This window comes from Plasmodium falciparum, assembly GCF_000002765.6.
Source record: "Plasmodium falciparum 3D7 genome assembly, chromosome: 4".
NCBI lineage: Eukaryota > Apicomplexa > Aconoidasida > Haemosporida > Plasmodiidae > Plasmodium > Plasmodium falciparum.
Genome location: NC_004318.2, coordinates 122,958 through 135,000, shown reverse-complemented (window position 1 = coordinate 135,000; position 12,043 = coordinate 122,958). Strand labels below are relative to the sequence as shown.

The window sequence follows — 12,043 nt, the reverse complement described above, 5'->3', positions numbered from 1 at the left end:
AAATGAATTTTATTTTTTATAAATTATATTAAAAAGATGGTTGTAGTAAAAAAAAAAAAAAAAAAATTAAATAAATATATATTATAAATAATAATAATAATAATAATAATAAATATTTTAAGAATATATATAAAAATATATATATATAATTATTTATTATTATTTAATTTTTTTTTTTTTTGTTTGGGTGTAATTTTTTTTTTAATTATCCCAAAATTAAAATATAGATATTATTTATATAAATATATATAAGTATATAGAAAAAAAAAAGGAAAAATTATAAATTTACTACCTTTATATAATTTCCACCACACTATGTATATTTAACATTTTTTTTTTTTTTTTATCTAACTAAATTAAAAGATGGGATATAGATATTATTATAATATGAACAAAAAATAAATAAATAAATAATAAATAAAAAAGAAAGAAAAAAAGACAAAAGTTTTATTAAACCAGAAATGTAAACAAATAAATAAAAAAAAATATATATATATATATATAACATCTTTATAGTAATAAAAAATAAACAATGCATTTTGTAGTTGAATTGGATAATACAGGTGATGATTTTAATGATAAGGCTATATCCATTGAAAGATTTAGAAATGTTTTTGAGGTTTATGTTGAAGACAAAATAGATGAATTAGATACAAAACCATCAGAAATACTTAATAAAGAATGTCGACATTTTAATTATTTTATTGATGATATGAAAGATGAGTTTCTCACGTCTTCATTAATACGTCTCCCCAAAAAATTAAGAAAGCAATTATGGGAAAGTGAAGTTGATGAAAATTTACCAAATTTAATGGCTACAACTACACATAATAAGTGTCTAAGAACAGAACATAATTATGATAAAAAGTATAGGGACGTCATTAAAATATTAGAAGATTATTGTGAAGATAGGGCTACTAAATTGAGGGATTTAAAAGCCATAAAATATGCAGAACAGGATTGTATTAATTTTAATACCTGGGTAAGTAGTTGGGACTATGAAATAAAAAGGCAAATGAATAAATTAGATATTTCAAAAATAAAACAATATTTGGAAAAGTCAAAGTTCAAATGTGATATAAATGATTTAGATAATTTAGATACATTTTTTTCCCATGTAAATCCAAAAGATATGAAGGGAAGTGAAGAGGATCCAAGAAATCCTCAGGAAGAAGAGCACAAAAGAGATGAATATCAAGTTTTAAATAGTACAGTTGAAGAAGGTGATGAATATGTTGATAGAATAAATATCCTTTCTACAGAAACAGGCGAAGCGACACCAAATATTCAAGAAGAACCTTTAAGGGTTACTCCTCATGGAGGGGATAATCATGTTAAAACACCTCCTACAATTGTAAAGACTGAAGTAGGTAATGATAATCGAGAGAATGTAGTTTCTACTGCTGGTAAAAGATTAAATAGAGGTAAACCAAATAAAGATGGGGTTCCACATACATCTAGATTTAAAACACCTAAAGTTAGTGCACCTGCTGGAGGGAAAAAATCTAAAAATGCAAGAGATAGTACTGAACCAAAACATCATAAGGAAAAAGGAAAATATGATAGGATTAAAAAAACAAGCGAACAAATAAATAAATACGCTCATCCTAATAATAAATATACTATCTTTCAGTGTACTGATTTAGATTGTAAATGGCTGAAACCTAAACATATTAAATATCCATATGAAGGTTATGATATAGTTGATAATGATAAACTTGTAGATACAGGAAAGGGAGATTATGAAGATCATCATACATATTGTTCTGGAGATGAATGTGCATTTGGTAATGCTGTTGGGGGACAGTTTGACGAAAGCAGATCTCAAGGTAAGCAAAGAAGAAAAAAAGGGAAAGGAAAGGGTAGAAAAAAGGGTCATAATAAATTAGAAGGTAAAAGTTCACCTAATGTTGAAGGTACTCATTCTTATATAACAAATGGAGGTAATATAGAAGAAACAAAAAGCCAATCATATTCTGTAACTGACAATTATGTTGAGGAAGAAGCTGCAAGTTGCCCAGAAGGTGACCAAAATTGCATTGATCTTATAAAAGACGAATTTATCATAGAAGGTGGTCGTTTTATCCGTACATCAATTAATGATGTTCCACAAATGGAAGCTATAACTAACAAATATATGCCTGGATCCATTTATGAAAATCCTTCATCTGGTAGTTCACATATTGAAGATAAAGGACAATTAAAAGATTTCACTATTGAAACAGTCAAATATACATCAGATGGACTTAATGGATTTGATCATGAAGAACCAGTGACAGATCCTAAATTATTACATGGTGAACAACTTATAGAATTTACGGGAAAAGTTTATGAATCTCTACCTCATCATAATGATATTGCGTTGCATGGTAGTCCAATACCACGTCGACGTTTTTCAAGAAGCTATCCATTAAATACTACAACTACATTGGAAGGTACATCTCAAAAACCATCTGCAGTTGAAACAATAATGTCCCTATTTAGAAATATTTTTGATTCTATAAAAAGTTCTTCAATAACTAGAAGAAGCGTTAATTCAGCTCTTGAATTTAGTGAATCTACAACTAGGCCTGGAAATTCATTTTCTTTGCCTCAAATGACTTGGGAATTTGAAGCTCCTGGTCAAGGAACGGTGATGAGAATGTTAGGACAGAAAAATTCTTTCAAAACACTTGCACAAACAAAACAGGAAGTTTCTTCATCTAGTTCTGAATCACGTTCAAGTTCCTTCAACAATAACTCCCAAATAATTCCCCATATATTGAAAACGCAAGTTGATGGAACATATGTTGTGTCAGGACATAAAGCAAATGTTCCCAAAGGCATTGAACATTATATAAAGTATGTCCCCGTAGCTTTAGCAGTTTTTGGAGTTCTTTTCGTTTTTATATTATTTAACAAAGTAATAATAAAAAAATATATACATATATATATATATTTCATTTCATTTCATTTCATTTTTTTTTTTTTTTTTTTTTTTTTTTTTTTTTTTGTAGATTAATCCTTTTGGAACATTTTCTTCCAAAAAGAAAAAAGGAAAGTCAGACGAAGAAGGTATGATGTGAAAATATTAAAAAGGGAAGGGAAAAAATGTTTTGAGAATTTAATGCAGCATTAAAAGGAATGGATTGATAAAGAAAGTCATGATATATTACCAAACAGTTTATATAATATTGAAAAAAAAGAAGGAACGGAGTACAACGTTTTAGAGGAAAAGGAATATCCACTAATAGATGAAGTTTTGAAAGAAGAAGATATAAAAAAGGTGAATAAAAAGAAAATAAAAAAGGGACATGTAAAAAGCGTTTTGATAGATAATGTAAAGAAAGATAGGGATATACCAAATCTTATAAAATTACATTTGGATGCAATAGAAGAATGTAGTCATGATGAATGGGAAGAATATAAAATCGAATTTTTAGAAATATGTATTAAAGAATTTTTTAAAGAAAGGAAAATTGATGGACAAGGGAGAATGTTGGAAAAAAAGTATAAATGTGAAGATAATTTTTTAAATAATATTGATATATGGAAGAAAAAGAAATTAATGTGGAATAAATGGATTGAAAAAAATAGATATATTATGAATAATTGGAAAGATGAAGAATGGTTTGATAATATAAAATGTGAATGGGAGAATGAAATAGAGGAATATTTTAAATTAAAAAAATATGATAAAAATTTATTAGAAATTTTTGGAAAAAATAAAGAAAATAACAAAAGTTTTATGATAGAAATATTAAAAATTATATGGAAAAAATGGATAGAAAAAAATGTAAAATATATAAATGAATCTGTTACAAATGAGTGGATCAATAAATTGGTAATAAAATATAAAAATGATTATATAGATCTAAAGAAAGATTATACAAGGTTTTTAAAAGATATATATGATATTCCATTGGATAATAATAATAATAAAAATATAGAATATTTAGACAATGACAATTTGATAAAAATTATGTTTATACAAATATATATGCTTGCTTTAGAAGAATATAAAAAGGAACAATTTTTTCAAAACGTGAGCACATTTTTGGATATATGTTTGGATGATATAAAAGAGAAACAAACAAATACTGAAGAAACGAATAATACGTTAAAATTAATAAGGGCAATGGAAAATAAATATATCTTGAAAAAGAATAAAGAGAAAGAAATTATTAATCAATTTAAAAATGAAATGTTTTTTAAAAATATTATGTGCGACTGGAAAAATTGTGAGGATAAATTTATAAATGATCATTTTATTCAGGAAAAAATTAATATACATAACATGAAAAAGGATATTCCCATAAAACATTGGAATCATATATATCATAAATGGTTACATGAGGAGAACAAAAAGGATGATATTATTGTTCCATTAAAAGGTAAAGAGAAAGAAAAGAAACAAAATATTATAGATGAATCATCATTAGTTACAAAAAAAAAACAAATGGAAAACCGTTATAGAAATATATATGGAAGTGATGAATGAATGTAAAAGAGACGAGTGGGAAGAACATCGAGGAGATTTTTTACAAATCTGTTTAGAGGAATTTATTAAGAAAGATAAGGATGAAATGAGAAATATAAATGAAGAACTATATATCGAACAAAGTGATCATATGGAAGATATGCTTATGTTAGAGAGACAAAAAATTATATGGCTCCAATGGATTAATCGAAATAAATATATGTTAGAAAAGTGGAATAAGGAAGAATGGTTTCATAAATTAAAAAAGGATTGGGAAGATGAAAAGAATAGATATGACGAGAAATTATTTCTTTGGAAAAATACAGAAAATGATAAATATATAAATCCGATGTTAGAAAGACAAAAATATATATGGAGAAAATGGATTGCAAAACATTTATATCATATTGATGAGTGGGAAAATGAAGAATGGTTTAAATTGTTAATGAGTAAATATGAAAAAGATAGAGATGATTTGAAAAGAGATCATCCAATTAACAAAATGGATGATATGGAAAAGAAAAAGTTGATAACAAAATTATTTATTGAAATACATATGATGGTAATTGAAAATTCTAAGGAGGAAGAATGTTATAGGAATAAAAAAAATTTTGTTCAAACATATATAGATGAATTGAAAAAAGAACAAAATTTAGAACAGAATAAATATATGATAAATATATTAAATGATATACAAAATGATATACAATTTGGGCATGATCATAATAATTACAATGAATGGAAACAGGAAAAATGGTTTAAAAATTTAAAAAAAGAATGGAAAGAAGGGGAAAGAAAAAACTTTCTTCATGTAGAAAACGAAAATTTAGATAACATACAAGCTAATAAACTTAATAATTATATATTAGAAATTCAAAAAGCTATATTAAAAAATTACTGGGAAGATATGCAAATAAAATGGATAGATGATGATAATAAAACAGATTGGTTAAAAATAGCAATGAATTTGAATAACTATGATAATAATAATTTTAGAAAAAATATAAAATATGAGCAAAAAAAAAATAATTTCAAAGAAGAAATCGAAATGATTAAGAAAATTAATAAAAAGGCACAATCGAAAGATACTGAAGAAGATATCATGTGGAAAACTGTCATTGAAATACATATGAAAATAATAGAAGAAGATAAAAAACAAGAATGGGAAAAAAACAAAGGAGATTTTTTACAAATTTGTAGGCAAGAATTTTTAAATGAAAATCAATATAATCGTAATGAAAACAGCCGTTTTGTAAATGATTATATGGTACAGGACAATTATATGATAAAACGACAAAATGGAATTTGGAATAAATGTATAGAAAGAAATAGATATATACTTGAAAAATGGAAGAAAGAAAAATGGTTTGAAAAATTAAAAAATCAATGGAAAAATGAACAAAATATATATGTAAACACACGTGAAGTATATTCGAATATTAATGATGAAACTAATGTAAAAGAAATAAACCCTTTAATAGAAGGTGAAAAGGTTTTGTGGAAAAAATGGTTAAGAAATCAAAAGGGATTGTTAGATAAATATAATGAAGAGTTTTGGTTCAAAAAATTGTTTGAGGATTATGAAAAAGAAGTCGAAAATGATGATGATGATGATTATTATTATTATCATATGAGTGTAAATCAACAAGGAAAACACCCAGAAGACTTAATTACATTAAATAAAATATCTAATCAATCGTTACAAAAATTCAAAAAGAACAAATTAATAACGACAATGTGGATAGAGATACACATGATGATATTAGAAGAATGTAAAGAGGAGGAAGTTCAATTGAACAAGGAATTGTTTTTGGATTCTTGTATAAAGGAATTAATCAAGGAAAAAGAATCTAAAGGAAAATGTAAAATGTTGGAAATTGTATTAGATTTGAAAGACAAACATGTATTAATAAATAAAAATTTGGAAATGAATAAAAGGATAGGAAAAAATAGTAATAATTTGTTTGAAAATATTAAAACCCAAGTGAAAAATAATGAAAATAATTACATATATGAAATGATGTTAAACAATGACATGAATAAGTCAGGCAAAATGAGTGAAAATGATTGTATATTTGATGAAATGTTAATAAATAATATGAACAAGTCAGATAGAATTGGACAAAAAAAGGATAATACAATTGAAGATAATTTAAAAAGCAATATGAACAAGTTAGGTGATGTAAATGAAAAATGTATTCTAGAAATGGAGAAGAATATATCCATGAGGCATTGGGAAAATATTAAAAAAAATTGTACAGATGGAAAAGAAAAAGAGAAAAATATTAAAAATGTGGAAATGATTGAAAATATTGAAAATATTGGAAGCACTGGAAAGATTGAAAATATTAGAAACATTGATGAAATAGTAGAAGAAAAATATAAAAGTTTTAATGTAGAACCTTATGAAGAAAACGATTATGAGGAAAAAAGTAAAATATTAAACAGATCAAATATCCAGAGTAATAAAATTATAAGCCCATTGATAGATAACGAAAAGGGAATAGATGAAAAAAAGAGTGATAATCAAAATGAAGAAATATGGTATAACGGATTAACATTAGAAGAGATATATAAAAATTCGTATACAAGAAACTCAATAGAATACATTCCATATATTGACGAAGAGGAATATAGTTCATTAGATGAACTGGATCAAAAAAACAATGATTTTGAAAGCGATGATATGTTTTATAAAGGTTTAACATTAGAAGAGATATATAAAAATGCGTATACAAGAAACTCTACAGAATACATTCCTTATATTGACGAAGAGGAATATAGTTCTATGGATGAATTTGATAAACATAATAATAAAAGAAAAAAATAACGAAATATTTAATAATTCTTGTGATATGTATTTGAATAATTATTAAAATTTTGAAGAGTGACAAAATGGAATATTATATATGGACCATAATTTAAGCAAAGAAGAGGAACAAGATTTACAGAATGGGAGTTGTGGAAAATAAATTGAAAATTGAAGATGAAGAAATTATTTTTGATTTAAAATAAATTGGAAGGATGTGAAACTATTGAAATATGTATGGAAATACTGGAACAATGATAAAGGAACAAAAAAAAAATTTTTTTTTTTTTTTTTTTTTTTTGGTACATATATGTATAAAAGAATTAAATAAATATGAATAAGATAAATAATTAATTGTATTTGAATATAAGAACAGAATATTATTTGAACATTTTGTTGAAATATATATGTTGATATTAGAAAAATGCAAAACAGAGGAGGAAAATAGAAAAAGCACACATATATTTTGGAATGTATATGTGGAATTATAAAAAGTAAAAAAATAAAAAAAATGATGATATAAAAAATTATTCTTTAGAAAAATAAAATGATTTATGGAGACGACTTGTCTAGAAATATTTGAAATAGGTTCATTAAAGATATAGGAAAAATTGGTTTCATATTTTAAAAGTGGAAAATGAAAAAAAAAAAAAAAAAAAAAAAAAAAAAAAAAAAAAAATGGATAATATTTACAGGAAAGATGATTATAGGTATAACATAAATATAATTATATGAAGAAAGTATAACAAATTTTGATAATTTTTAAGGAAAAAGATTATATAAAAATCGTATTTTTAATGGGAATACCTAAGGAAAAAGGATTGAGGAAATGATATAAAATATAAAGAGGATATAAACATACAAAAAAAAAAAAAAAAAAAATATATATATATATAAATATATATATATATATATATATATATTTATATTTGTTTATTTATTTGTTTTTGTCACATATTAGAAACTAATAAAAAAGAAATCAAATGAATATATAAATCATAAGGGTTTTATTTTATTTTATTTTTTTTTTTGATTTTATTTGATTTTTTTAATATTATTTTTTTTTAATATGGGATTAGGTATATAATAATAAAAAGAATTATATAATAGAAATATAATTAAATATATTATAAATAAATATATATAGATTCTTTTTAATTATAAGTTTTTTTATAAAAAAATATAAATACAAAATGAAACAATTAAAAAAACAATTAAACTTGTTTTGGATGCACTATATAATTCATTTTAAATAATAAAAATATAATATTTTAAGTTATTTATTATATTTTAAAAAAAATAAATTAATTTTCTATTTATATATTATTTAAATTTATATTTAAAGAAAAAAATTATACATTCTTCTTCTGATATAGGTAGCTAAATATATATTTGCATTTTTTTTTTTTTTTTTTTAAATATATTTTATATATATATATATATATTAAGATGTATGAAAATAAATGCATGCCAAATATATATATATATATATAATAATTTATATAATATCTACATATTTTTAAGATGCTAAATATATATTTTAATTATAATAAGCCCTAACAATAAAAAAAAAAGAAAAATATAGTTAAATAAAAAAAATATAAACGTTATATAAAAAATATATATTTATTAGTATTTATATATAAATTTGTTTAGAACAATATTTTGAATTAGATATAATAATATATTTGTAATATTTAGATTATATATAAAAATAAATATAAAATAATACTTATTTTGTGGTTGTATTTATATATCTATCTCTATTATAATATATTATATATATAATAAGAACAGTATGTATAAATATTTATATATTTTTATATTATAATAATTTTAATGTTTATATATTTTTTTTATACCTTTTTTTTTTTTTTTTTTTTTTTTTTTTAATAATGTGTTTGAGATGTCAAATTTGTTATAAATATATAATAAATTATATTTAAAAAAAAAAAAAAATAATTTATACCAATATTTTTGTTATATTATATATTTTATTTGCATGTATTAAAATTTATGTACTTATATATAAATATATATATATTATATTAAAAAAATATATATATATATATATATATATGTACAAATTTTTTGATACGTACAAAAAAAAAAAAAAAATATAACATTATTTTATAAAAGTATATGAATATAATTTTGTTCATTATTAATTTTTTTTTCTTTTTTCTATTTATATAATAAAAAAGAAAAATAATAATAAATTAAAAAATATATATTTTTTTCCAGTATATTATTTAAAACAAGAAAAAAATGGGAAAAGCATTTTTATTTAAATCTTTATTGTGTAAACGTTATAGTGCCCCCATAATAGGGCTTGTGTATGTTATAGTATTGGTAGGCCTATAAAGTGGATTATATAAAATATACATGATTATAAACATAAAATATTAAATAAATAAATAAATATATAAATATTATATATATATATATATATATATATATATATTTTTTTTTTTTTTTTTTTTTTTTTTTTTTTATTATAGACTGTTGGTATATTTTATCAAGGGGACTACTATTCTTTTAATTCCGAATTTAATAAGAGGTGCTCAAGAAAATTATATCATGAAACAAGTTCACTAGAATCTGATGAAGTAGAAGAACATGGCAAATTGTATAAACTGACCGATGTGATTAATTATGGCGAAGGGTCTTTATTAAAGCAAGTACCAAAAGAAGAATCAGAGAATAGTAATAATGATATTTTTGAGTATTATAAAACATTATTTAATAATGTGAGACAACATGACGAAAATAATTTTTCTGATAAAAGTGGTTCTATGGTTTTGAATGAAAAAGATATTCAATTAGAAAAAAAAATTGAGTTATTAAAAGGTGATAATAATAATATAAAGGAAAGTATGAAAAGCATATGGGTAGATGTTCTTAGAAATGAAAGAAGAAAATATGAAAATCTGAGAGATTCTATATATAAATTTTATAATGATTTAAAAAGTGTTCATAAAGTACCTAAATCATTTGCTGAAGAGAAATGGCAAGAATGTAATGAAATAATTTTAATAGGAGAACAAAATATGGAAACTTATATGGATAATATTTTTTATGATTGGATTGATAATAATAATAATAATTTAAATATTAACGAATTTAGAATGATAATTGATGCAAATAAATTTGCATGGAAAAAACTAAATGAGAATGTAAAAAAATCATGCGAAGGTATATTAAATAAAACCTTTGAAGCTAAAATAAAAGGAAAAGAATTACGTAGTAAATTTATTGTTGATATGTATAAACAATTATTTGATAATGCTATTAAAAGATCTGTATTAAAAAATAAAGGACTGAATCCAAAACTAAATGGTACACATTATATAGATAGCATAAGAAATGCACCGTTTATAGATTTAGATGCATCGGATGATTTACATGAAGAAATGGAATATCATCATTTTAAGGAAAATGATAAATATGATGAAGAAGATGAAGAAGATGAAGAAGATATAGAAGAGGATAATATGAACTATATGGATAGTATACACGATTTGGAATATGAAAAAGAAGAATATAATGATAAATATGAAAAAAAAATGAACACTATATATCATAAATCTGGTTTGGAAAAAGCAGAAAACTACTTAAACTTTTTACAAATGAATTTATTAAACTTGAAAAAGCTTTTTGACGATTTAGATATAAATTTTAGTGATATAAAGATGGATTTCTCCGATATAGATAATAAAAGTTCCGATGTAGATATAAATTTTGATGATTTAAATGTGGATCTGACAGATTTACAAAACGATTTTTCAAAATTACCAGTTGATTTTAATGACTTACCTATCAATTTTAATGACTTACCAATTGATTTTAATAACTTATCTATCAATTTTAATGACATACCTATCGAATTTAATGACGTACCTATCGATTTTAATTACTTACCAGTTGACTTTACAAACTTAAATATAGACTATAGTGGATTAGAAGTAGATTATATTAATCCCGGTGCAAATATGAATAGGGAAAATGTACAACATGAAGAAATAAATATTAGCGATTCAGATAATGATTTATTTTATAGTGATACAGATTATGAAGGATCAGAATCTGATGCTGATTTATCCGAACAGGGAAATAATATGTCAACTTTGAATGATGAGCAATAATGAAATATATATATATATATATATATATATATATATATATATGTATATGTTAATATGTTAATATGTTAATATGTTTTTAATTTTTTAATTTTTTAGTTTTTTTTTTTTTTTTTTTTTCCTTTTTACCTAAATATATGACATACATAATATATATTATTTTATCAATTTTTATATTTTACTTTATTTTTTTTAAGTTAATGTTATTTATGTTTCATATTTTAATATTATATATTTTTGTTTTTATGAAATTCATAATATGTGTATATATATATATATGAATGGATAAACAATTGAATAATTAAATACATAATATTAAAATAAAATTAGAAAAAAGAAATCAAAAGAATGGGAAAAAATTAAATATATTTATGAACTGTTCATGTAAAATATTACAACTGCATCAGAATTAATTAAATTATATGAATTGTTCAGGTGAAACATGAAATGAAATGTGATGTAGCTTTATATTTATTTTAAAGCAATAATATCTTTATAACTAAAAACTTTTAGACATTTTTAATATGTATATATTGTGTTATGGTTTGTGTTCATTATTGAGGAAAAATTAGTAGTGTAAATAAAAATGAAATATTAATGTTTCAAAAAAAATTAAAAATAATAAATATATAA

General features: G+C 22.0%; 1 protein-coding gene and 1 pseudogene across 1 annotated transcript, besides 1 other annotated feature; both read left to right on the top strand.

Moving 5' to 3' along the window:
* The first annotated feature begins 532 nt into the window (after positions 1–532).
* On the top strand, positions 533–7,289 carry PF3D7_0402200 (annotated as a pseudogene).
* Positions 533–7,289: a sequence feature (surface-associated interspersed protein 4.1 (SURFIN 4.1), pseudogene).
* Positions 7,290–9,536: 2,247 nt separating this feature from the next.
* On the top strand, positions 9,537–11,413 carry PF3D7_0402100 (Plasmodium exported protein (PHISTb), unknown function; the record flags this gene model as incomplete). Its single annotated transcript, XM_001351299.1, has 2 exons — positions 9,537–9,620; positions 9,770–11,413. The coding sequence occupies 2 exons, from the start codon at positions 9,537–9,539 to the stop codon at positions 11,411–11,413; spliced, it is 1,728 nt and encodes a 575-aa protein (XP_001351335.1).
* Positions 11,414–12,043: the final 630 nt, after the last annotated feature.